Consider the following 26181-nt stretch of genomic DNA (forward strand, 5'->3'; position numbering starts at 1 on the left):
TCAAGGTTTGTTTCAACTCAAAATCGGCGTTGATTATATTCAACAAAAAATTTGTTGATTCAAACCTCGTACAGGCTGATTCTACAAAACATTTTTCTGCGTGATTTTACAAAAGCTTACCTGTGAATGCACGTGTAATCCGCACCATTATTTGAAGCAACCTTGATTCTTACAAACTCAAACGGAATCGACGATCGTAACGTAAAATTAAAATATTGAATAAAATCAACTTCCGCATCAAACAAATAATTTCCAAATAAGAACGTGTTACCATCTTCATGCAAAGCATCAATGCCCTGTAAACATAATAAATTCAAATTGAATTTAAGTAACTACTTGACAAACCTACCCTAACAGAAAATTCTCTAATCGCACTACTTGCACTCGTATCTGGCAACATATTCTTGGGCACGTGCTCAACCGAAACCCCTTCAATAAGCAGCTTTCCCATCAACTTTAGCGTTATACTTCCGGAAGACCCCGGGAACGCGTGGCACTTCCCTGCGCAGTCATACTGCACAATGCAGCACTTTCTGTTCGCAGGCCCAAACCTGCCCAGTCTCATCGTTCGCTCCAGCACCGTCCACAGGAAAAAGCCTGGCCTGCGGGGCTCCACGCTGACCACCTTCCCGCCCAGATCGGCCGAGGCAAAATCGACGCGACCAAACTTGTCGTAGTTGATCTTTTCCAGAAAGTCAACCCGGTTCTGGAGGACGTCGATTGACCGGAGCGCTTCCTGCAGTTCATGCGTTACTTGTTCGCGGAAATCCCGGCGATGGGCCAGTTGGCCCGCTCCGGGGGTCGCTTCATCGTGCCCGTAAATGTTGAGGACGTGTTTCTGGAAAGTTTAAAAAAATAGAGTATTGGTCTGACGAGTCTGCAGTCTGTGGTATGCAAGTTACAAATCTTTAACTCTGTGTTCTTATTGACTTTTCCCCGCGGTGTTTTGAAGATTGTGAACGTACCGTAAGTGACCCAAGGTTCTCCCGGAGGTCCTGAATGTGCTGATTCTGGTCATTGTTCTGTTGCACAATGTACAAACAAACTCCCACACTCAATACCACAAGCGAAATGTACGTAAAACTTCGTCTTTGCAAAATCGGTTCCTCGCGTCCAACGTTCATTTTGAAATTTGAATTTTTGACACTTCACCATGGTTAGGTCTACATTACCGACGATAATATCGAAGAAAAATATCGATCGTTTTGTAAACAGACTTGGTTGAACTTAGCCCGGCAGAACTTTTTGCCCTCAGATTTGACAGTTTGGACAAGAAAACAACGAAATACGCAAAAGTTAGAACCAAAATTATTTCGATTGTGCAGCGAAGTAATTTGCAAAAATATCATCAAAAAAGTGGTGCAAATTGATTCGGTTCGCGTTTTGCTGCATCGTTACGTCGTAACTGTTTGGAGTTTTTACTGCAGAAAGTGAAAAACATTAAGGTTTTCGCCTCCCCCAACTCCCCCGGATCGCGGAAGGAAAAAAAAGTTCCGGAAGGAAAACGAAGAACCTCTTCCACGTTCCTGTTTGGCAAAGCAAAACACGGCAAGAAGGGCAATCAATCGGAACGAGCCGTAGCATGGGTTAAAGAAGATTCTCGCGTATTCAAACCGCCACGACACAATTACATCATAAAAGCAATCCCAAAAGAACAGCACAAATCCGGAACGCCCGTAAACCTCGCCACTCCTCAAATGTTCCTGCGCCAAGCATGTTCGCAATAATGGACAGCAACGAGAACGAGAATTATTGCTACCAACAGCAGCCGGCGGCGGCGGCGGCAGGACCGCAGAAGCAGGTTGCCGGCGCCGGTGCCATTCCGAAGGTGGTGACCGACAAGAGCAGCCAGAACCAGTTCAACAACAACAACAATGTGGCCGAGCAGGAGAATCTGATGCCGCAGGTGAACGGGGCTCGGCGGCCGGACTGCGATAGCGAACGGCGGATTGTGGCCGGGGCTGGAAGTGCGGGTAAGATTTTGCGGGATTTTCTGCTTTGAGCGGACCAAGTTGACAAATCGAATCAAAGTTATAGACACATACTCCAGGAGTAACGTAACGACCTAAGGCTCTAGGTTAGGCCGGGACCTACATTTGCTATTTCATCCGACGGAAGGCGTAATTAGACAAAACCTCGTCTCGATAAATGCCACCGGGGCCGACTGGGATCGAACCCAGACCAACTTGGCTGAGAGGCAATCACGCCTACCAAAATTCAGAATTTAGAGGGAGGGAAGGGTTTGCATATGTCCAATCATTTTATTATTTAACAATATTATTTCGTGTTGCTTCATTATTTTTGTGTTTTTTTAAGGTTCTTAAAAAATACGTTTCGAATTGAATTCCTACTTTTCAAAACCCAAAATTGTGTTATTTAAAAAAATAAAAAATAAACTAAGTGCAAACTTGGAATCCACCTCGATATCGATATATAAATCTGGCTACACTGCCACACTTTGTCGATACTTTTCTTAAACCCAGTCGTGAAACCGTCGGCAGGTGGTATTCGTAACCAAAGTGGCGAATCGGTTCCAACATTCTCAGCTGTCTTCATGTTCTACACAAATCAATCCGTTGTCGAAAATTTATTAAATCTTGGTCGATGAATCATCTGCAAAATGAACCCAATTTTACCGAAAATTGGTTAGGGGCTATCCATAAACCACGTTGACTCTTCTTTTGGAATTTTATGGAGAATTTTACGTCAACATTTTAAATATTATCATGTACAATCCATGCTATTTGAGAAAAACGCATTGGACTGTGAGCATCATTTCCATTCTAACATAACAGCAAAATATGATTTTCTATATATGAAAAAAAAAATATTAAAAATCCTTGCTTTTATCAATATTTCTATCAATTCAGTGTTGTAAATGAGTGATAGAAAAAAGTATCATTTGATGATTCCAGCATTAAAATATCAGAAAGTATAGCGACCGTCACTGTAGCTTGTGAGTTCTCTTCTTTTATCCCGTGATTGCCAATAAAAGCATTCTCTTTATATCACTCCTTCTCTTTCGCTCATTCACGCACTCTCACTGAAGATTCTTTTATTTTGTCAGAAACCCGCAGTAAAAGAACACGAAAAGGGGGTTGGGAATCGACCACGGATTACGTCTCGTCAAACTGCGTTGGAAAGTGTTGTTTTGTGACGGTTATGGGTGGTGTCTCATGCTCATGCTCATGCTCAATGTCACACGGGATTGTCTAAACAAGAGATAGAGAGTAGTTAGATTTCAAGCATGATAATTGTAGTCGCTAAGAACGAGTGATTTTTTAAAAGCAGATAGTTTATGATCTTCTTATTTTTTTTTTGCATAGATTGAATTTGCAATATTCACCTATTTTCTTTACGAAATCTAATCTTCAAATTTCAAACGCTCAAACGCAATATATTGTTTAAACCACGACGCCCCATGTCAGGCGGTAAACACGTGGCAGAGCATACACTTATATTTTGGCTCAGAAACATTCTTTAAAGTAATAAAATTATAATTATTGATGTTCATGTAAGAATTTTAACGTTGCATGATGATTTTGTAATAATAATGCAATCGACGCGTCGGATCGAGGTGCTTTTTGTTGCGTTGGGTTCGTATAAGTTCAAGGAAGGTTCTTACGCCAAAAAGTGACAACTTTGGCCACTCTGGAACCGATTCAGGAACATCGGAAAATTGTATGGAGAAAGTTACGTAAAATCAAATTTTGATCACTAAGGCTAAATAAGCAAAAAGCAAAAAAAAAAACGAAAAAAAGGCAGAACGAAGTTTGTCGGGTAAGGCTTGTATATATATATCAAAAATTCGATGGTTTTAACCGGCTCCATGGCTTAATGGTTACGGCTTCTGCCTCGAAAGCAGAAGGTTCAGGGATCAAATCCCGATCGGTTCTTTTGAAATTTGGAATCAGGAATTGAACTTTGAATATGAACAAAAAACCTTTAAGAATCAGGTGGGATTCGAACTCACACCCTTTGGATTTATTGTCTGGGACGCTAACCAGTCGGCCATCATGGATATAATGGTCTAGAACTGAAATGATCCGTAGTGGCGAAATAATGTCACAAGGTATAACATATCAAACCATTATATAACTACTAAAACCGTCTCAAAACAGCCCAGGGCCATCTCATATACTCATGAACTGGACGAGGGAGTCGTGGATTGCATTGCCCCGAGTCATCTGCATTACCGATCTATGCCTGTACAATTTCAGAAGAAATCGTTAGCCAGAGATAGGTATTCGCTTCAAAGGTTTTTGAGATATATGGTAGTTACTAACCGAACTATTAGGTTTACGCCGACTCGATTTTTAGGTTAGAAATTTGACAGCTTGGATGCACTGTTTACATTTTTTGCACGTGTGTCAAAGTAAAAATGTGTGTGCGTGTGCGCTCGTGACGTCACGCTGTAAAACCTAATGGTCATGGCCAAGTCCTGCCAAGACTGGGGTTCAAATACATACTCACATACATACAAAAAAAATCGATGGTTTTGTTCGAACGCGCATCAGTTCAATACGGAGCGTCGGATCGAGGTGCTCTTTGTTGCATTGGGTTCGTATAAGCCCAAGGAAGGTTCATACGCTAACTAATTGACACTTTGGCCACTCTGGAACCGAGTCCGGAGCATCGGCAAATTATGTGGACAAAGTTACGTAAAATCAAATTTTGATCGCAGGAGGCTGAATAAGCAAACAAGCTAAAAACGTCAACAAAAGAAAATAAGGCAGAACGAAGTTTGTCGGCTTTTAGACTGGTTGCAACGCGGCTCTACTTTGTTCTAGCTGTTTCATTTTTCAAATAGAACTGAAACAGACCACCCGCAACGCGGAGTTGCAGTTTTATTTTTCGAGCAGTATTTTGAAACCGGAATAAAACTGCTCGACGAGTTTGTTTCAAACGTGAGACGATTTGGAACTGGAATAGAACTCAGTTTCAAAAAAAATCAGATATATGAAGATATCCACGTATTCTTACACACACACTATGATGCTGTGTTGATAATCATACGCACACAATTAAAAGCATTTTTTGAAACTACATTTAGATCAGCGCGTTGCGAGCACCGTGTTCTAGTTTCATTTCCGCCAGTTCTAAAAATTTAAAACTGCTCGCAATTTGAAACAATTATAAAACTTCGCGTTGCAACCAGTCTTAGGCTTGTATTGTATAAAATGTGTATAGGCATACCTAGTCTGGAACATTATAAAAATTACCGCCTAATTATTGCGCAATTCCCACTAACTTGGACTTCGCACTAAATTATTGCTATCGATCGCACTATTGCGACTTGTCAAACTGCCTTGGGAAAATTTAAATTTCCTAAAAAATGATCAAAGTGCTCGCTTGTTTTTCAGCTGTCAATCGCAATTTTAAAGTGCGAATGTTCAGTTTGGTGGAAACTGCGACTGGCAGTGTAAAAAAACAACAACTGGTTGCCTAGTTTTTCGATTTTTTGTTGTCTAAAGTGCGAGAGAAAACTGCGGGCAAAATCCAAGTTACAGTGCAAGGGTCAATATTTCACATAGAATATTGGAAATGTAATTGAGAAACAGACACAGCTGACCCCAGCAAAAATGTCAATTTTAAAACATTTACAAAGTAACATAAAACAAGTCAAACTTCCAACTCTAAAAATTTCTTGAACTTTGGCTGTATTAGGTTTTACACCGTGACGTCATTTGACAGCTCGCGTGCACTGTTTACATAGACTTATGGTACGTTCGTTTGATGGCTAGTTCCACACTGAGTGCCGCACTCAGAGCTGTCAAAGTGTTTGTTTGAAGAAACTCGCGCTAGTTTCGCACGAGTTTCACCGCCATCTTGGAACTGAAACTCTAGTGCCGCACTCGATATTTTTTCAGTTTCATGCGAGTTCCACGCACACTGACAAATGACGTTCGATTGAACCAAAACTGGCACCGACGAGTGCGGCACTCAGTGCCGCACTGGCTGTTCAAACGAACGTACCATTAGTCGCGTTCGAACGGAAAGTGCTGGGTATTTTTTTTATTCAAAATCGGCCGAAATTACAACAGTCAAGTGGTATGTAAATTGTTAGTGAATTTATTTGCAAGATTTCAAGTTTTTTTTTTTAATTCATTGCAACCGAAGGCGAAGTGGGCGGCAAACTTGTCTACATGCTCGCTGAACCCGAACGAAAACGAAGCCGTGCTGCTGGCGGAGATGGTCAAGCAATGCCTTGTTCCGACGATCTGCCTGGAATGACCTACAGGAAACCGATCACCAAGGACATGCAAGTCCCCCCCCCCCTCGCCCTCCTCCACCAGCAGAACACCGGCAGACTCTTCATCGTCCTGTTTGAGAAGAAAAAGAAGCTGCTCTCGGAGGTTTTCCGTTGTCGAAGGCCTGCGAAGCGGAACCACTCCAAAAGAAGCTAAAACGCTACCACCGCAACCCGCTCAGGCCTAAGAGGGTCTCCAGATTGTTAACGGATGTACCGGCGCAGAATGGAGTACGCGTATCGCAAGGAACGACATGATCAAGCTGCTGTTTAAAAACAATCCGGAGAAGCCGCCGGAAATCGAAGAGCTGGGCGAGGAAGGAGTTGGAACCGTGTAGATGTGTGTCGGAGTATCGGCGGATCCGTTTGCGGTGCGGATCTATTATCCTCCTCGTGGGCGATTCTTGACGTGGGCCTGACGGAAAAGGACAGTTTGTCCTTGGTTCAAATTAGTACGAACTGGTAGTTCGGTTCAACAAACAACTGGTCTCCGGCACCTGGCAGCGAGGGTGCTTCAATCTACAGCCATTCTTCGCCAGTTCTGGAATCACGGATACCGGAGATCGTCTGGTTGCCGTGGTGATTACCAAGAGTGGCCAAAGTTACATGCAGTCGACGATCGACTGCCACGTTGGCGTTGATTGCTCCTACGAGGTGACCACTGAAATCCCATTTTCAAATTCCCTACTTTTTCCTGACTTTTCCAGATGCTCAAATAGTTACCATTTTTTATCTAAAGAATGATTTCAAATTATTTTTTATGAATTTTGAAATTTAAATCCTTGACAATTTAAGTAAAAATATTTCAAAGGGGAAAGTTCTCATTATTATGAATCAGATTTTTTTTTAAAGAAACATTAAGATTTTGTTTTTACTGGCTATGAAAAAGGATTGAAATTTTTTTAATTTTATTGATTTGTCAATTCAAGTTATTCATAAAAGTTTGATGCTGGGGTGTAAAAGTAAATTATGGCCATTCATTACAGGCTGGCGAAAATAATAATATTTCTTCCAAAAAAATCGTCATTGCATATGGAATGAGTTGGGCTATAATGTCCTTTTGTAAGATTTTACCAAATTTTAGAATATACCCAGAACCTAGGGATTTTCACTTTTTTTAATTAAATATACTTTATTGAATCTTTCTTATAATAATTACATTTGATTTACATAATAAGTGGATCACCTTCAGCTGTAGTTAGCTTTTTGTGATTTAAACACTGTTCATTTTCATAACCTAAAAAGTAAATGATTTATCATTTCTGTAACACTAGGTAAAATGAGGAAAAAAAATGTTAAGAAAACATAACCCAACCTAAAACTAACTTAAACTTACAATAAACTAAACCAATCCTTGAATCAAGGTGTATTCAGAAATAGCACATTTTTCCCTGAACATGTGACACTTTGATTTGTGCATAGTTCAAATTCTATATCTATTAGGGTGGGTACGGATTTTGAAAAGTTCTCAGATCAAGTTCTGGTGTGGTTCCCCTTGTAGGGCATACCTATAGGGACTCTCACGCCAAATTTCAGCTCATTTGGTTGAAAACTGGCTTGTCTCAAGCGAGTTCAAGTTTACATGGGATTTACAATGGGAAATTTTGAATTTTCGTTCATTCACTCCTACAGGCTTAGGGAAAACATGTAGAAACTTCTAGGATGTCCAGAAATGAGCGGAATCGTCTGGAGAACAACTTTCCCTAAGAGACCAGGTCGATTCGGTCAACCCCTATCGAGCTCAACGGCAATTCATCTGGGGTTTTCGGAACCAACGGTTTTCCCCAGAAAAGCATCAAACTTTCCTTAGCATGCTATGAATGTTTGATGAACACCGCGACGCCACATGTCAAACAGCTACCACGTGGACTAGCATCGCCTTTAAAGAATAACTTTTTATTACTTTTTGAACTATAGAATTATCATTTATGGTGATCCTCATACTATTTAGCTGTATTCTGAACCTCCAAATAAGAAAAAAACTGTTATGGTGCAAAATCAAAATCACGTGGTAGCTGTTTGACATGTGGCGTCGCGGTGTTCATCAAACATTCATAGCATGCTAAGGAAAGTTTGATGCTTTTCTGGGGAAAACCGTTGGTTCCGAAATCCCCAGATGAATTGCCGTTGAGCTCGATGGGGGTTGACCGAATCGACCTGGTCTCTTAGGGAAAGTTGTTCTCCAGACGATTCCGCTCATTTCTGGCCATCCTAGAAGTTTCTACATGTTTTCCCTAAGCCTGTAGGAGTGAATGAACGAAAATTCAAAATTTCCCATTGTAAATCCCATGTAAACTTGAACTCGCTTGAGACAAGCCAGTTTTCAACCAAATGAGCTGAAATTTGGCGTGAGAGTCCCTATAGGTATGCCCTACAAGGGGAACCACATCAGAACTTGATCTGAGAACTTTTCAAAATCCGTACCCACCCTAATATCTATGTAAATCTTCCGAAACGATAATTAAAACTGATTGTTGGCACATTTATTGGGTTTTATAAAATTCAAATACTTTTGTTAATTATAATTGTTTTTTATAATGTTTCAAATTGGGAGAATTCCTTTAGAGTGTGACAAAAACTATAAAAAATATTTTTGCAACAGTAATCACATTAATAATAATCTCAAATAGCCTTTTCACACTGAAATAGATTAAAATATCAGAAGAAAGCTTAAATTTAAAGTAAGTTGCAAAAGACAAATTGAGTGAAATAAATTTGAAGATTGTGCAAAATATTACAAAATTATTCAAGAGTTAGAAAATAATGTTCAGACACCTATGTGCTTGGCATTCCCGACTTTTTGACAAAAAATTACAAATTCCCGACATTTCCCCGATTTTTGCGGATCTTGGCAAATTCCCGACTTGAGTGGCCACCCTAAATGATCCTGGTGCTTCGGGATAACGAGCGAGATGAAGTAGTTGGCCAACGCCAACCCCTTCCTGCAATTCGGATTGACCCGAAGGACCACAACGGAATGCTAATCAACTACAGCCTAGCGGACCATGTCGTCAAGGAGCTGCTAGATTATTAAGGATAAATAAATTCTTTGACTTAAAAAAAAGTTTGATTTTATATGTCAGAAATAAAAACGTCTGATTAAAATAAAAGCCAAACAGGATTTTAACATTCCAAGGTTAATAACATCTCAAAAACTTTATAATATCATTACTGGCCATCAATTAAACTCGAAACCAGGATCACGTCTCTAGCTGGTTGTAGATTGAAGCACCCTCGCTGCCAGGTGCCGGAGACCAGTTGTTTGTTGAACCGAACTACCAGTTCGTACTAATTTGAACCAAGGACAAACTGTCCTTTTCCGTCAGGCCCACGTCAAGAATCGCCCACGAGGAGGATAATAGTTCCGCACCGCAAACGGATCCGCCGATACTCCGACACACATCTGCACGGTTCCAACTCCTTCCTCGCCCAGCTCTTCGATTTCCGGCGGCTTCTCCGGATTGTTTTTAAACAGCAGCTTGATCATGTCGTTCCTTGCGATACGCGTACTCCATTCTGCGCCGGTACATCCGTTAACAATCTGGAGACCCTCTTAGGCCTGAGCGGGTTGCGGTGGTAGCGTTTTAGCTTCTTTTGGAGTGGTTCCGCTTCGCAGGCCTTCGACAACGGAAAACCTCCGAGAGCAGCTTCTTTTTCTTCTCAAACAGGACGATGAAGAGTCTGCCGGTGTTCTGCTGGTGGAGGAGGGCGAGGGGGGGGGGGGGGGGGGACTTGCATGTCCTTGGTGATCGGTTCCCTGTAGGTCATTCCAGGCAGAGCGTCGGAACAAGGCATTGCTTGACCATCTCCGCCAGCAACACGGCTTCGTTTTCGTTCGGGTTCAGCGAGCATGTAGACAAGTTTGCCGCCCACTTCGCCTTCGGTTTCCTGCAATGAATTTAAAAAAAAAACTTGAAATCTTGCAAATAAATTCACTAACAATTTACTTACCACTTGACTGTTGTAATTTCGGCCGATTTTGAATAAAAAAAATACCCAGCACTTTTCGTTCGAACGCGACTAAGTCTATGTAAACAGTGCACGCGAGCTGTCAAACAGAAATACACGATTGAGGTTAGCCGCGACGGCGTAAAACCTAATAATGTATCGCGAAGTGGAACCAAAAATCCAATGCCAGTGTCCACACTGGGTTATTTTGTTTTTGATTGATTACAAAAGCTCAACCTGTCGATTTTTTTTTTGTATATAAACAAAAAAAGGTGATCAAATATGGGTTTCCGACATGCCTTTAATCGTTGTATGTACACATTAACATTGTTCATACAAAATAAACCTTTTTTTGTATGAAGCGTTGACAATCGGCTACATCACGTGGTCCGTTGTTCATAGATAATCAATAACAATACATGCAAATGGAACCCTGAATAATGTTTGGATTAAATCACGAAATACACTTGACTTTAGAATTTAGTTTACAATTAAAGGAACCGTTATTTAAAATTTAAGTAATTAATAACCATAATGTCAAGGTAAACAATGGTGAATATATATATTTGATCTCTTCCCTTTCATTAAGATAATCCCGAAAGCCACCCCTCAACCGATCCAGAACCCCCGCAATCGGAACAACAGGACGATCGCTGTCACCATAACGGAAAGTCGGAATCTTCCACGAACCAAACAGCGGAGCCACTACGCTCAGAAGTCGACGACGAAGACGAGGAAGCAGCAGCTGTGGCCGCCGCCGCCGAGCTGGACTCGGACGGTGATTGTTCGGACAACAACTCGCTCGGGAATCTGTCGTACATCAGCGACAATGGATTAATTGAGGAAATCATTCTGCTACCGAACAACATTTACTCCGATGATGAAAACGGTTCGGACGATTGTGTGTACGCGTACCGAGGTGACCTGCAGGCGCCGGCTCTGCTAGAGTTCCGCGATCAACCGGCGGACGACGAAACGGACTTCCTCGAGATGGACTTTGATCCGGAGCCGAGTTCGGAGCTGGAGAATCTGCTGGAACACCAGGAGATTAGTATCGACCCGTTCCAGCACGCACGTGCTATCGAGCGATCTCCGGAGGGTGGAGAATCGGAACCACTTATCCGACGACACGACGATGAACCAGATGGCGGAGAGGGAAGTGCTGCCGCAGTTGCCGCTGCTCCGGTGGAAACCAAAAATATGGGTGCGATCCCGAAGAGGCTTCCCGCGTACTTGCTACAACCCACGGACGATCAACAGCCGGGCCCGAGTCGGGCACCGACAACCAAGTCCAACTCGCGCAATCTAAGACTCGATCTCAAACTGTGCACCGACGAGGGTCAACATTCGAGCTATTACTACAACTATCCCTACTACAACCCGCGGGACTTTGCGCGGAACACCGGCGAAGATGACGACGACGGTGACGACGAGGACGAGGACAACAGTTGCCTCGACTGCACGGAGAAACAGTTTCTGATGCAAACGAAGCAGGATCTGAGCGTGCAGAAGGTGTGCCATCGGTGTCACTCGCGGAACGCCAGCCACGGTGGGGACTACTTCCACGACCAGGGACCGTCGCTGAACTCGAGCAACTCGGAAACGGACCTGATGAGCATCCGGGCAGAGCAGATTGTGCTGCAAGCGTTGAACAAGATCAACGAGCTGAAGGCCACACCGCCCAGTTTGGGGTTTTCGAGGAGTGCGGAGAATGTCGGGTGCGTTGAGGCGGGCACGAGGGATCAGGAAGTGCCGGAGGACTTTGGACCGGAGGTAAGGGAGATGGCAAGAGGTTTGATTATGTGATTTAATATTTGTCTTTTTCAGACTTGCTCGGAGAATACCGTTACTATTTACACCCTAAACTGCGGGGAGCTGACAATAATCGAGGCGCTGGTAAGTTTTGACAAGAAACTTTGCCCTTAAAGCTCTGTCTGCGGTGTCAATCCAAAATTTTGAAATAATGTTGCGTTACGTTACGTGACATTTCAGGTACTTGAATCTTACGTCCCAAGTTCAGAATGGATCTGTAGCGCAACAATTTAGTGTTGCGTGATAAAGGTTTCATTCAGATTTTTCAAATATCTCGGGTGAGTTATCAAAAAGCCGTAAGAGCCATTGTGACCTCCGGCACTAATTTTCGTTTTTCTCCAAATTTAAGCAAAATTATATTTGTTTTAAGTTTAGGGCGATTGAAAGACGTGTAGATGAACAATCTCAAGTATTTTTGAAATTGGTTTTTCGTAAGTAGCTCGAATACCGATGCAAAAAGGGCTTTGTTTCCCAATGGTTCTTACGTCTTTTTGAAAACTAATCCGAGATATGTTCTTTGTCATACTGGTCATGCCTACTTCATAAACAGTGGTTATTACCCACTGGTCAACAAATTATCTGCACAGATTGACAAAGAGAAATCTATTATAAAAACGTTACTTAATCCACCCTTAGGTGGTTGGTGCCTTCCTCAAATTTAAAGGGTGCTATCCAAAATAGACACAAAAGGGCGGTGTTTATCAGTGTTTTATCAATTTGACTCATTATTCATACCACTAGATTGGGTAGTCAGATCTTCATATTGCAGGGCACTTATGTGCTTACAACTTATGATAGGGTAGTCAGATCTCCAATCCAATTTGTGCTCGTTGAAAAGGTCTTTTAATTACCTATCCAAAGATAGGTCGCATGATAGATCCGGACAACGTTTTCATCAAAATATCTGAGATCCGGCCTCAAAAAAGTGCATAAATAACACTTAAGTGCTTATAACTTTTGATAGGGTTATCAGATCTTCAATGTTTTGGACTCGTTGGAAAGGTCTTTAAAATACCTTTCTAAAAATGTTTAGCATGACGGCCTTTCTTACAAAAACCACCCTTTTTACAATCTTGTGAAGTTTAGTCAAAATCGTTTTTTTAGCATAACTTTTGAAGTACTTTACTAAACATGATGGTATGAAAATATGACCTATGGGACCTGTAGACGGATCTAAAAACACAGATCCGGACAAAATCGGTCAAGCCAGTTCCGAGAAAAGTGAGTGAGAAAAAAAAATCTACGTCCATCCACACACACAGACATTTGCTCAGAATTTGATTCTGAGTCGATATGTATACGTGAAGGTGGGTCTACGAGGCCTATTTAAGAAGTTCATTTTTCGAGTGATTTTATAGCCTTTCCTCAGTGAGGTGAGGAAGGCAAAACATTTTTTTGTAGATTCCGTAACTACTTCATTTCATGAACATTAAATAATTCGTTTATGTGGTTTACTTAAAACAGTGGGCCTGGCGAACCTTTTTTTGAGTTTATTATCCGTGTTTTTTTTTGTGCCATAAATAAAGTTAGCCGCCAAGATCTGAGGAATTCCTGGTTGATTTGTATGTCTTATCAACAAATTTCATCATTCTTCCTTAAGACTCGAATCGGCGTTGCTCCGAACCTGGACGTCATCCGGCAGTACTTCACCGAACAGTACGCGGTCGACACGAGCAAGATGAACATCCCGCAGTATTTGCTGTACATGTCCAAGAGGGACTGCAACTTCCGGAAGCTCATCGACACGATCAATTCTTGCTGCGAAGAAACGCTGGACGTGCAGTATTATCCGGTAAATTTATTTGAGGTGAAATTTATGAAGAACTTGGAAATAATTGAAGATTTTTCAACAATTCACAGTTGGATCCCTTTTCGGATACCCCGGAAGTGGTGCAAATCAACTCGGCGGAGATCGCAAAGCGATGGAATGCCAACACCAACTTGAGACAAATTATCAGTTTCAAGCACAAGCACTTCCACACATTAAATGTGCTTGGTATGTATGATTTGCGGGTGTTTTCAAAATTATTTGTTATTTTTGAACTTTATTTTTCTGCAGGAAAAATTGTAAACATCCTGCGACAGCCATCGCGTGGACGGAACACAAACCAGACGATTAACATCCCGCAGTACTACAAAAGTGGCTCCATCACGATCACCAGGATAGTCTGAGAGAGCGCCGCCGCAAACGACACCAACACTTTCTCTATCTAATACCTACCTTTCTTACTCTCTCTCTTAACCCGTAACTCTTTTGCTTCAAGTTAATTTTAAGAACGTTTCGCGGAACAAGCGCGGAGCGTGTTACAAAGGATTCTCAATTAGTTAGAAATCGGGTACAGGCGGCGCGCCATATATCAATCGTGAACTGGCACAAATTTCGTATGGTATTACTCTCAAGTTACTTCCCCCGTCGTAATGGCTACTATCTATTAACATAATCTGTACGATCCGTTTTGTACATTTTGCCCATGTATTTTGTAAAATATGTTGAACATTGGTGTAAATATAGTTCGTCGCTTATTTATTATAAACCGCTCAACAAGGCGCATAATCTTGTTAGGATATATACAGAATGAAGGAAGGAACACTATTTAGTTACGAGCTCGTAGAATTAAGTGAAAACGATAACAGTGTTTTTATCAATGTACTCCAAACACCCAAACCGCTTAACCACAAAAGCAGCAGAAGCAGCAAACCGAACAAACCCACACAATTTACTATATACAAACACAAATATATTAACTACAACGGTAAACTATTCTCGCGCTGGAACAGATGATTTCCTACTACACAGATTGCAAAGATGATAGGGTGAACGATGATAGAGCGAAGAAATAATAACTTTACGGCTGGAAGAAACCCCCCAATTTGCAGAAACTATTACAGAAACACACAGACACAAATACAAAACAACAACATGTTATCACGCTGAGTATCTTATAATAATCACTGCTGGAAATAACATTTCAATAAAACTCAGAGCATAATAAAGACGATGGGTTTTTCTTTATTTGAGAAAAAATGACTGATGTTACTTCAGCAGGGAAACGATAAAGGAAAATTTTAGTTCTCGTATTGGCCACCAGATGGCGTCATTGAAATCCAATTTCATTGCTCACTTCACGTCGTCAGCAGGGAAAAAATTGTGAAGACAACAGGGAAAGTGAAATTTCCCTGCTAACGTAAACAGGATTTTTTTAAAACTATAATTCGTATCGTAAATGCAATCTTTTCAACAATATACTTTGATGTATTTAAATTAGTTATATTTTACGTAATTTAATGTCTTCAAATCTGAAAAAATATTTTCCCTGCTAAACGTAACAGTTACTGTACAAGAAGAAAATTTTAAAGTCATGGTCATGGATCACAGAAATAGGCAACCAAAATTATAATTTAAGTTAAAATTTACAATCAAACATGTATAAAAAGGTACTCAAATATGTTGGTGTAAATACTTTCAAATCATTCCTGTTCTTCAAGTGTTCAGCAGCGAATTCTATCATTGGGGCGTGGCTTATTATTGTGATGAGCATTTTCCTTGCTAACTTCACAGTTTCCAAGCTTTTTGTTTTTTTTTTAATATTACAACTGATGTTCATGTTTTTAGATAATGAGTAGGTATGTTTTTAATTATACACTAGCACATTTTACTACCTTTTCATAAAAGTACGATTGTAATGTAAACTCAAATAAATATTTAGCTTGAAATAACAATACAACATCTCTTCTGATTGGATAACTCTTAAAGATTTGGATTTCCTTGCAAATATTTCTTTACCATTAACCGCTTGATATTAGAACGTTATTTTAAAGCAATTACATTTCTACATTTTCCGAAATTTTTATTTTTTTTAAGATAGATGTTCCAGAATATATTTTTAAGTGAAGTCTCATACAAATCAAAAATGTTTTCCTTACTAACGTAACAGTTTACTGAGTTAAGTGTTACTTCAGCAGGGAAAACGTAGGCAACATAAATTTATCATACCCCAATATGTTTTGAAACATAATAAAAAAATGGCAGATTTTTTCCCTGCTGACTTCACTTTTTTCACTGCTGACAACGTTGTGGGGGCGTGGCCTACGCTTTCCCTGCTGAAGTAACACTTGGCCTAGTAAACTGTTACGTTAGCAGGGAAATCATTTTTTATTTGTCTAGGAGTTCAGTTAAAAAAAAAACAATTCTGGAACGCGTGAGCAGGGTGGTTTTGTCCGTGATTTCAGTTAAAAGAATCAATTATGAGACACAAAAAAAAAATAAAAATTTCGGAAAATATAGAAATTTAATTGCTTTAAAATAACGTTCTAATACCGTTAATGGTAAAGAAATATTTGCAAGGAAATCCAAATCTTTAAGAGTTATCCAATCAGAAAAGATGCGATATTGTTATTTCAAGCTAAATATTTATTTGAGTTTACATTATAATCGTACTTTTATGAAGGTTTTTGTGGCTTGGCTGCTGTGTGTATTATTTTTTTGAGTTTTTGTTCCTCAATGAAAAGAAAGTTGTGCTAAGCCATTTTAGTTCAAAATAGTGAAATTATGGTGTGACTCAACTCGTTCCTGGAAATGAAGAATTCGAGGAAAAGTTAGAAAAAATGTGTTGTGTAAAAGTTACATGAAGAAAACTTTTCATAATAGAGTGTGCGACATGCTCCACTCACTGCACAGCTTTGATTTTTGTATTACTGAAATTTGGTTGTTTAAGATGACACACCGCAAGATCGTGTCCGCAGCTGCCAAGGAAAACTTTCCAGAATACACTCGCCAGGATATTTGTCGGATCGGCAAGAGGAAGATCAAGCTGTCCGTGATTTGCGACACGCAGCTGGCCGTCCGGACCCGTACGACTAAAAGTAGCTGGCAACGTCCGGATGTTTAGAAGCAGCCGATAAAGAAGGCTACCGGGATTCCAGAAACTTGGTGAGATCTATCCGAACTGAAACTGTAAAATTCTGCCTACATTATTAACAACCACTAAATACGCGCTGATCTCTTTTTCCCTCATGGGATTGGAAGTCTAAAGATAGGTTGAGGACTCTTCTGGTTCTTGGTCTATGTTTAGGCGGGGACAGACAATGCCCAATTACCTCGGAATTGGGTCCTAAAATGAAGCTTAGATTGCTGATATTATTGTTTACAGCGATAATGCTTATTTTTCTGAGTACAATGACCCTTTGTACGACCACAAAGAGTTTAAAATGGATTTTTAAATCAATTTTGAAAAATTATCCTCGCGGTCCTTCTTGACAGAAAAGCTCCAACTTGACAGCTCGTTTCAAGGGGACCATAGTTGATCCATAGAAAAAATGTTGTCTTGCCAATATTTTTTTTTTTTGCATTAAAATGAAAAAAAGTGATCAGAAATGGTTTTTAATCGTGTTTTTTACCGTTGTACATAAAAATTGACATAGGGCTTTAGTACCCAATTGGACCTTAAGGAGCTCTGTCATTCTGAAACGGGTCATTGGAAGCAGCGTGAGGGCTGTCACCACCTAATACCCGGGACTGAGATAACCTGTATCAGCATAATCCAAGACTGATACAAATTATACTTTCCCATAATTTCGCTGCCGGCCAGCGGGTATTGGATTGGATCACACACACACACACATACACACACACACACACATTACAATCGTACTTTTATGAAAAGGTAGTAAAATGTGCTAGTGTATAATTAAAAACATACCTACTCATTATCTAAAAACATGAACATCAGTTATAATATAAAAAAAAAAAAACAAAAAGGCTTGGAAACTGTGAAGTTAGCAAGGAAAATGCTCATCACAATAATAAGCCACGCCCCAATGATAGAATTCGCTGCTGAACACTTGAAGAACAGGAATGATTTAAAAATATTTACACCAACATATTTGAGTACCTTTTTATAAAAGTTTGATTGTAAATTTTAACTTAAATTATAATTTTGGTTTAAAAATGCCTCGGAAAATGCCTATTTCTGTGATCCATGACCATGACTTTAAAATTTTCTTCTTGTACAGTAACTGTTACGTTTAGCAGGGAAAATATTTTTTCAGATTTGAAGACATTAAATTACGTAAAATATAACTAATTTAAATACATCAAAGTATATTGTTGAAAAGATTGCATTTACGATACGAATTATAGTTTTAAAAAAATCCTGTTTACGTTAGCAGGGAAATTTCACTTTCCCTGTTGTCTTCACAATTTTTCGCAAAATCCAGGCTAACAAACAAAGCAGGCAAACTGGCAAAAAGTGCGAGTTTGTTTGTTTGTTTGCCGTAGTGTAATAGCTCCTTCAGTCGAACAATCTACAGGGGTTGCTATGTTCGATGACAGGCAGGCTATGATGACAGGTGCAAAATTTTGCGTCTGCGTGCGGGTCTGACGGACAATCTTGTTCTTAGCTTTAGGAATATCATTTTCTAGCTTTCAGACTTCAAATAGTCTGCTGTGTGCTATCTTGTGACATAGACCATTCTGGTCGAAAATGAGTGATGACGTTTTGCTATACTTAACAAACACTACAAGATGCTTTAACCCGATTTTGGGAACTCGCTTCCGTTTCCCGGATATCGCAATACACACTTGTAACATAGGCCAATTTATCATCAAAATGACCGTGCACACTTGTGACATGTCATACATGTTGTTGGAAAATTTATGTTAATACACACTTTCTAAAGGCAATGCAATCTTTTGTTTTGGAAAATATACGGATTTAGTCGGTTAAACTATTGATTTAAGCCTATTTTAGTTTGTCTGAGAATTCTGTGCTCACTTGTGACCATTGTTGGAATTCGAGCGAGAAGAAGGAAAGCATTTCTCGCTCGCGAACGAGGGAGAGAACTTGTAGTACTTTTCTCTTCTCGCTCGTGCTCGCATTTTCGTTCGCGTTCTCGCTCTCGCCGCGAGCGCTCGCGAGCGCCTCGTGCTAGCCGTTCGCCCCAAGCTAGCAATTTGTTTATCAGGCTTATGAATACGAACCAGGCGATGGTATAGAGGTGTAACTTCAATCGCTGTGTTGTTTTTTGTCCGTTTCTAAAACGTTCAACTTCTCGCGAACGGGCAATTCTGGCTCGCGAGAAAGCCCGTTCGCGAGCGGAGGAGAGCACGGGCAATCGGTGAGTTTCTCTCGGCAGCTCGAGACTCGCGGCGAGAACTCGAGGGAGAGAAAATTTTCTCGCGAGAGCGCGATAATACCAACACTGCTTGTGACACGTAGTACAATTTTACTTTCGAAACACACTTGTGACACGAGCTTTTAAGATTTTTGTTTACATTATTTACTGTATATTTTAACTGGGGTAACCAAATTTGTTGAAACTTGGAGCGTTTGTAAAGGGATAGTATACGAACCGATTGCTTCAAAAAGTTTGGCTCTATCATTCATAGTTTGAAAATATGTATCATCAAACTTTAAAAATAGATTTTGTCGAATACACAAAAACCCCGATGGTTTGACACCAACTGTTGTCAAACGAACGGGTTCAGTTTTTAGTTTGACTCCCCGTTTACACGGAGTTCACACACACTATCAAACGTTTGACGAAATCCTGAAAAACCTGTTGCTCAAAATTTGTCAAATCATTTTTTTTTCGAAGGGCGTGTTACGCTCCATACATTTTTTTTTAAATTTGTATGGAAATTTTTGATACGAGGAAGGGGGAGGGGGGTGATAGGATCCAAATTTTTTTTTGCATTGTACTTTATAAAAAAAACGCTCTTATACTTAAAAAATCTGAACAGGACCTGGAACAGGACCACTTAAAAACCCTAGAATTGATTTTAAATAAGAAGTAAACATTTTCGTTCAAATAAATTAAAATATCATATTGCTTCACAAATTTTGTCGAATGAATTCGAAATGACAGGACATAAACCTTAAACAATTCTTTAGCATTTGCTGAGGCATTAAACATTTCTGTCAGAACTCTGATAGACACTTGCCCACATTCCTCACACCTCACTGGGATTCGTAACGTTCTTTCTGAACGACCAAAAATATCGACGATCGTTTCGCAATTCGCAAATCATAGTAGGCAACACTGCCCAAGCTAGGCGGTTGTCAATTTTTTTTGCAGAAGCTTTTTTTCAGTTTCGGGAGGAGGACGAGAAACATGTCGCTCGATTAGTTTTAGCGTTTTAGGAAACCCCTTTTTTCGCAACAATTTCGCTTCAAAATTCCCAGTGACTTATTTAGCAATAGAAAACAAAAGAAACAGCCCGCAAAACGATGGAAAAGACGACCGCCATCGCCCAGGAACTGCAGGCGGCTCTAAAGGAGGAAGAAGTGCCAACAAAATCCGTTGCCGCCGCCCAGGAATTCAGCGGCCAGAGCACGTCATCGTCGACGGACGAACCGAAGCGGCGAGAATCGGTGCTGGAAAGCAATGGCTACGAGGTCCAAAAGACGATCGGCACGGGGGCGTTCTCCAGCGTGAAGGTAAGATCTTTTTTTTTTGTTGGGTCAAGGTGCTTGGGGGAAGGTGGGAATAGGGGTGGTCATTGATTTTAATTTAAATTTCAGAAAGCTTTCTGCAAAACGTTGAATCATACGGTGGCCATAAAGATCGTCTCGAAGCAGAAGGCCACCAAAGAGGTGCGGACCAAATTTTTGCCGCGGGAAATCGAGCTTGTACGGGGACTTAAACATCCAAATTTGATCCGGTTCTACGAATGCATCGAGACGACGATGCGATTCTACATAATTATGCAATACGCCGAGAACGGATCGCTGTTGCAGCTCATCCGGAAGGAAAAGTTCCTGCCGGAGAAGCGGGCCAAGTCCTACTTTAGTCAGCTGATCAACGCCGTTGAGTACATCCACAAGATGGGTGTCGTTCATCGGGACATAAAATGCGAAAACATTGTCTTTGACGAGAACTTTACGCTAAAACTAATCGACTTTGGGTTCGCCCGGGGAAACATGCTTCCGGTCATGGCGGGCGGCAAAATTAAGCCGGTTCTTTCGAAAACTTTTTGCGGCAGTCACGCCTACGCAAGTCCCGAAATCCTCAAGTCCATTCCGTATCAACCGCAACTGTCGGACATTTGGGCCGTCGGCGTGGTTCTCTATACGATGGTCTTTGGCCGACTTCCGTTTTCCAATCAAACCAACGTGGTCGTGCTTATCAAGGTGAGCTTCCTCAATCCTATAAAAAATCCGCTAAACCCGCCCCTTTCCAGCAAGTGGCAGACGGGCCCAAGTTCCCCAAGGATCGCTGCGTCAGCGAGGAGTGCAAGTACGTGATTCTCCGAATCCTGCGGCCGGCCGAGGTGAGGATATCGATCGAAGAGATGCGCCGTCTGCCCTGGCTCAACGAGGAGGACTCCGGCTACGACGAGGCGGCCGGGTTCGAGAAAAGATATGAGAAAAAGATGAAACTAGACCACGGCCCAGAACTGAGCTGCAACGTGATGGCCGTGTTGGGTGGGGCCGTGGCGCCGGTTAAAAATTACAACACTTGCAGCAACAGCGACGACGTTGACGCTGGCAAAATCAACAGTGGCAAAATTACCAGTGAGCAGCAACAGCAGCCGCGACAGCAGAGTACAACATCGCCGAGTGTACTGAACAGGAAGCTGGCTGTGCCAAAATGATTTCCGCTTTTGAATTTGGAACTATTATCGACTGCTGTTAAGAATAGCAAATTTGTTTTATTGTGAAATAGTATTATTTCATTCGTTGACGCAGATGTCACTTTAAACTGAATATTGAGTTGTTATCAGATCATTTTATCTTATAAAAAACACGCGTCACATTCATTTATATCCGAATAATCACAAAACAAACTAAGTCTATTCCAGCTCAGTTTTGAATGTAGCACTCGTTGGCAGGGATGCCGCATTGAAGATTTTCGAGCACAGGCTCAATGCTCAAACGTATTGTTTTGCCATGTTATTCGATGATTTTTAATTAAATGAATTACTCACGAAAAAGATAACAATGTTTTGCTTCGTTTGCCAAAAACAGATTTGTAAAATATTATTTAGCCATCAAGTTAAACTCATTTGCGTTTTTGGGATGTGCCCGAAATTTTCAAAATCTGGCATGCCTGCTCGTTGGTGCCAGTTTTGGTTCAATTGAACATTATTTTTCCGTGTGCGTGGAACTCGCATGAAACTGAAAAAAATCGAGTGCGGCACTAGAGATTCAGCAGTTCCAAGATGGCAGCAGAACTCGTGCGAAAAAAGTCCGCCATTAATCATCGCTGATAGGAAGGCACGCCGTCAGTTGAATTCGTCGTATTGTGGTAAAACATTACGTGTAAAACACAGAGTTCAGTGGCAGCAACTTCACTAGTAGCACAGACAACAGACGTTTTGGATCGATCACCACCTTGTGTAAAAACATGCAACGGTTCTATCGAGAATGGCAAGCCATGTCTGTTGTCTGTGCTAAGGTGCCGTTGGTAAGGTCCAGCTTGTGACGATGCACTACTTTCTCTTAACTAAGCAGTCGTGTCGTGTTGGTCCGAGCCGGGATTTGAACCCCGTTCTACCGCTTACGAGGCGGAAGCGTTACCAGTAAGCTGCGTGGCTCGGTCACAAAAGTTTGTTGAACTCTAAAAAAAAAAAAACTTTCAACAGAACACAAATTAGTTTAAAGGGTAAAACTGGTCAAAAATGGTCAAACCCATCACTTTTTCAAAATAAAATAAAAAACGTAAAGTTCAGAAAGGTCGTAAAGAATACATAAAAACTTGTATAAACCACTGATTTTTATGATTGTTATATTTTGTTTTGTTTTTGTCTGTTCTACAAATTTGTAAAACATTGGTAAAATATAAAACAAAAAAACAAGTAATTTTAAAATGATTTTTTTTGTTCTACAAGCACAAAAATTTAGTAATTTTGAATCAACAAACCTATTTGTTACCATCTTGGTTTATTAAAGCAATAAACCAATTTTATGAACATAATCCTCGTATATTATCGATATTATTCGATATTATCAACTCCTCAAACATTTTGACAGTTTGAAAATCAATTTATAAATGAAATAATGACCTCTTCGGGTTATTGCAGATTCGAATAGCATTATATTGCGCATTTTGCACTTTACTAGAGTCTTGCGCAATTATTTTCATCACAGTATTTTTTCATCACAGTGATTTTTCTTCACAGTGATGACGACGATATCCGTTGCTATGGCAGGCTGTTTATTTATTTGTTTATTTTTGGAAGTTCAGAAAGCTCGTCCAGCTCAGAAAAAGTGTTTTGGACCGGCTAAGTGGAGGGACAACGACTTGTTTCGACTGTGGAATCGTGGTCTTCGGTACCGGGATGCAGCGGTGTTGCGCCGGCATCTTGGCTTACGGTGAATCTTTGTCTTTTTGCTGGGCGGATGGTGGACAACCAGCGAACGTCTTCACTACTTGTTGGATCGGTACAACATCCGGCTGATCCGGCGCTGCTAAGAGGGGTCCCTTCATGGCGATGAAGGCCAGAAGTTATCGTCCTCTATGGTCCTGGGGAAGGTGACAGACGGCGGCGGTAAGAAGCAACTGCCCGGGATTCAAGCTACCCATGTAGATCAATCCGAGATAGACGGATGTCCGGAGTTTCGCCGTCGGAGAGGGCGATTTGTTATCATTGGCTACCTAGGAGTTTGTTCAAATTTTTTAGCAGTGCTATTTAGGACATGTAATCCTGTCTAATAAAGTCTTTCGAAAAAAATGTTCTTCCCGGTTCTACCACAAATACGGTAATTCAGAGTATTTAGTACTGTTTTTACTGAAAAATAAAAAAATGCTTCTTTCGTCTACAATCCATTGGTTTTTAACCAGAGGGCTTTTGTTAATTTGATTTGGTTAACCGCGGTGGATTTTCTTGAAATAATTCGAACTGTCAAAAATCCACCAAAGCATCTACCGGTGGATACTTTTCTACCACAGATTTTTGTGCGATCAATGTGGTAGATGCTTTGGTGGATTTTTGACAGTTCGAATTATTTCAAGAAAATCCACCGCGGTTAACCAAATAAAATTAACAAAAGCCCTCAGGTTTTCAGCCAATTCATGGCCTCGGGCCGTGAGAATAATGGTACCGTTTACGGACTCATTGAACATAACTCGAGATGGTCGATAGAACTATGCGCTCGAACTCATTAGAAAAAAAATAATCCACCAAAAAAACCCAACAGTGGCAACCACAAGAATCGATCCAGGAACCTTTAACAGACCATCTCAATGACTTATCTGCCTCGGCCACCACAGCTTGATGACTAGATTGTGGTCAGAAGTCGATGTATTACACTTGTTTTGTTTAATGGTGTGATGGAAATTCGGTTTGCCAACTGTGATGAAAATTTTCCCGCAGCACTCTACTGAGGTGCAAAGTGCGCAAAGTTGACAGTTCTCAGTCCTGCAAAGCAGTGTGATGAAAAAATCTAGGCCTAGCACGATTGACACAAAACTCTAGAAATTGCTGCAAGGCGCAATAACATTAACATTAAATGTCTCTCGATTTTTTAAAGTTGAGTAACGGAAAATGGCAGCGTTCTAAAACAATTTTTAACTTGAGAAATACGTTTTTGGAATTTTGAGCACGCCATCAAATCGGTTGTCCGATTTTTTGCAAAAGTCTCTTCAACACCAAATTTCTATCTCTTCATAATTTTGAGCAATAAATCACTGAAAAACATGTATTTGTAAATCCAGACAAATTTAAGGAGTCGTACCGCCAAAAGTCACGCGATATCAAAAAATGGAACTGGGATTCGTGATCAAACAAGAGTTATTAATTTTTTGAAAGGAAAAAGTTGTTCAATATAATCTTACGAACACTGAAAATTAATATAAAAAAACAACAAGGATTTGTTATTTTAGGGGGGTGCGTGATATCTGTTCAAGAGAAAGCAATAATAAAAATCAACTTTTTAATTGTTTTATTTCTAATTTGAAAGTTTATTACATTTTTCTAGTTGTTTTCATCATGTTCTGGGTTTGCCTTATGCGTAATATTTTTTTTCTTCACTTAATTATTCTTTTGTGTGTCATGTCTTGTTCATTCACTATTGAATGTGGAACGAGTTTTTTTTTACTTTTTCCCACAGCTCATTTTGTCTTGCCATTCTCACGAAATATTCGAACTTGATGTTTTTTATTTTGCTTATCTTCATTTGGTAGATTTCTTCACTTGCTTCTCTCGGTAGATAATGTATATAATAAATGCAGAAATCAATAACTATAATGCTGCTCTGGAATTTCTGCTCGTTTGTTATTCATTTTATAATTACTATAATAATATTCTCGCATTTTAATATATTCGCTCATATTTTGTGTGTGTGAGTGTTTGTGTGTCTTTTCGTAATAGAAAAAGTCGTCTACTAATAGAGAGTATCGGTCGGCATATATTCACACATTTGTAACAAAACGTAACGAGTTAGAGTTAGAGCGTGAACTTAAAATTTAACGTTTCTTTCTTTCTCGCCTGTCCAAAATTATCCTTTTTTCGCTCGGCAGTTGATGTCATGGAAGTGTGGAAGTTATCAATCACTTGCGCTTGCTGGATTTTCCCTTGCCAATTCAATACTGGATCTGGAAACTGAACATTGAATCAAGTCACAAAGTTTTCACCTTCGCTGCATTCCCTTGTATGACCACGTGTTTTTTGTGGGGGTATTTTTTAAATTTTGCTAGCACATTTTCAACGCAGCATGAAGGCTTTTCTGATTCTGATTCGAGTATCGTGTGATTGCTTTTTCTCAAATAAAAGCTTGTGTTAGTTTTAACTTTTTCGTTTTGTAATAAGCATCGTTCCGTTTTTTCCCTTACCTTTCCGATATACTGTGTATGTTTTTGTTCTTTTTTTATGTGTTTTAGAATTCATTAGAAAGATTTGTATAGTACTGTATTATTTTATAAGATAAAGAAGAAAATGTATTAGACTTTGTTTTCTCTAATTCTAGCAAAAGATGGCCACCATTTTTGAAGATGTGACTGATCTTTTTTGATTCCTACTAACGTGTTATTATTTACGTATCATGCGTTTCTTTTTCTTGGGGAGCTTAAAGCGCTTAGCATTTTTCCACAATTGCGGCATTTTGGCGAAGGATTTTCACAAAATCCTTTCGAATAATTTCGGAAGCGAGATGAAGACTGCTTGCTCGATTCGAGTTTTGTTGTTTTGGGTAGAGAGCCTGGATCTTATTAGAGAACGGACATCTCAAACC

General features: G+C 40.3%; 2 protein-coding genes across 2 annotated transcripts; both read left to right on the forward strand.

The window, feature by feature from the left end:
• The first annotated feature begins 1273 nt into the window (after window positions 1-1273).
• On the forward strand, window positions 1274-14522 carry LOC120426550 (uncharacterized). Its single transcript, XM_039591318.2, has 6 exons — window positions 1274-1973; window positions 10788-11971; window positions 12026-12094; window positions 13611-13802; window positions 13871-14006; window positions 14070-14522. Exons 1-6 carry the CDS (start codon window positions 1715-1717, stop codon window positions 14180-14182), a joined length of 1953 nt encoding a protein of 650 aa, XP_039447252.1. The 5' UTR covers window positions 1274-1714; the 3' UTR covers window positions 14183-14522.
• Window positions 14523-20105: 5583 nt separating this feature from the next.
• LOC120426546 (testis-specific serine/threonine-protein kinase 3-like) lies at window positions 20106-21757 on the forward strand. The gene is made up of 3 exons (XM_039591316.2): window positions 20106-20448; window positions 20533-21141; window positions 21192-21757. Exons 1-3 carry the CDS (start codon window positions 20239-20241, stop codon window positions 21603-21605), a joined length of 1233 nt encoding a protein of 410 aa, XP_039447250.1. The 5' UTR covers window positions 20106-20238; the 3' UTR covers window positions 21606-21757.
• The last annotated feature ends 4424 nt before the right edge of the window (window positions 21758-26181 follow it).

This window comes from Culex pipiens, chromosome 2 (assembly GCF_016801865.2).
Source record: "Culex pipiens pallens isolate TS chromosome 2, TS_CPP_V2, whole genome shotgun sequence".
NCBI classification, from domain to species: domain Eukaryota; kingdom Metazoa; phylum Arthropoda; class Insecta; order Diptera; family Culicidae; genus Culex; species Culex pipiens.

What these genes read in the sequence shown, in the direction of transcription:
- LOC120426550 (XM_039591318.2), top strand. Translation starts at nt 1,715, where the DNA reads ATGTTCGCAATAATGGACAGCAACGAGAACGAGAATTATTGCTACCAA. An exon ending in CGGAGGACTTTGGACCGGAG is followed by an intron (nt 11,972 to 12,025) that starts GTAAGGGAGATG and finishes TGTCTTTTTCAG; the next exon opens with ACTTGCTCGGAGAATACCGT. An exon ending in TGACAATAATCGAGGCGCTG is followed by an intron (nt 12,095 to 13,610) that starts GTAAGTTTTGAC and finishes TTCTTCCTTAAG; the next exon opens with ACTCGAATCGGCGTTGCTCC.
- LOC120426546 (XM_039591316.2), top strand. Translation starts at nt 20,239, where the DNA reads ATGGAAAAGACGACCGCCATCGCCCAGGAACTGCAGGCGGCTCTAAAG. An exon ending in GGGCGTTCTCCAGCGTGAAG is followed by an intron (nt 20,449 to 20,532) that starts GTAAGATCTTTT and finishes TTTAAATTTCAG; the next exon opens with AAAGCTTTCTGCAAAACGTT. An exon ending in ACGTGGTCGTGCTTATCAAG is followed by an intron (nt 21,142 to 21,191) that starts GTGAGCTTCCTC and finishes GCCCCTTTCCAG; the next exon opens with CAAGTGGCAGACGGGCCCAA.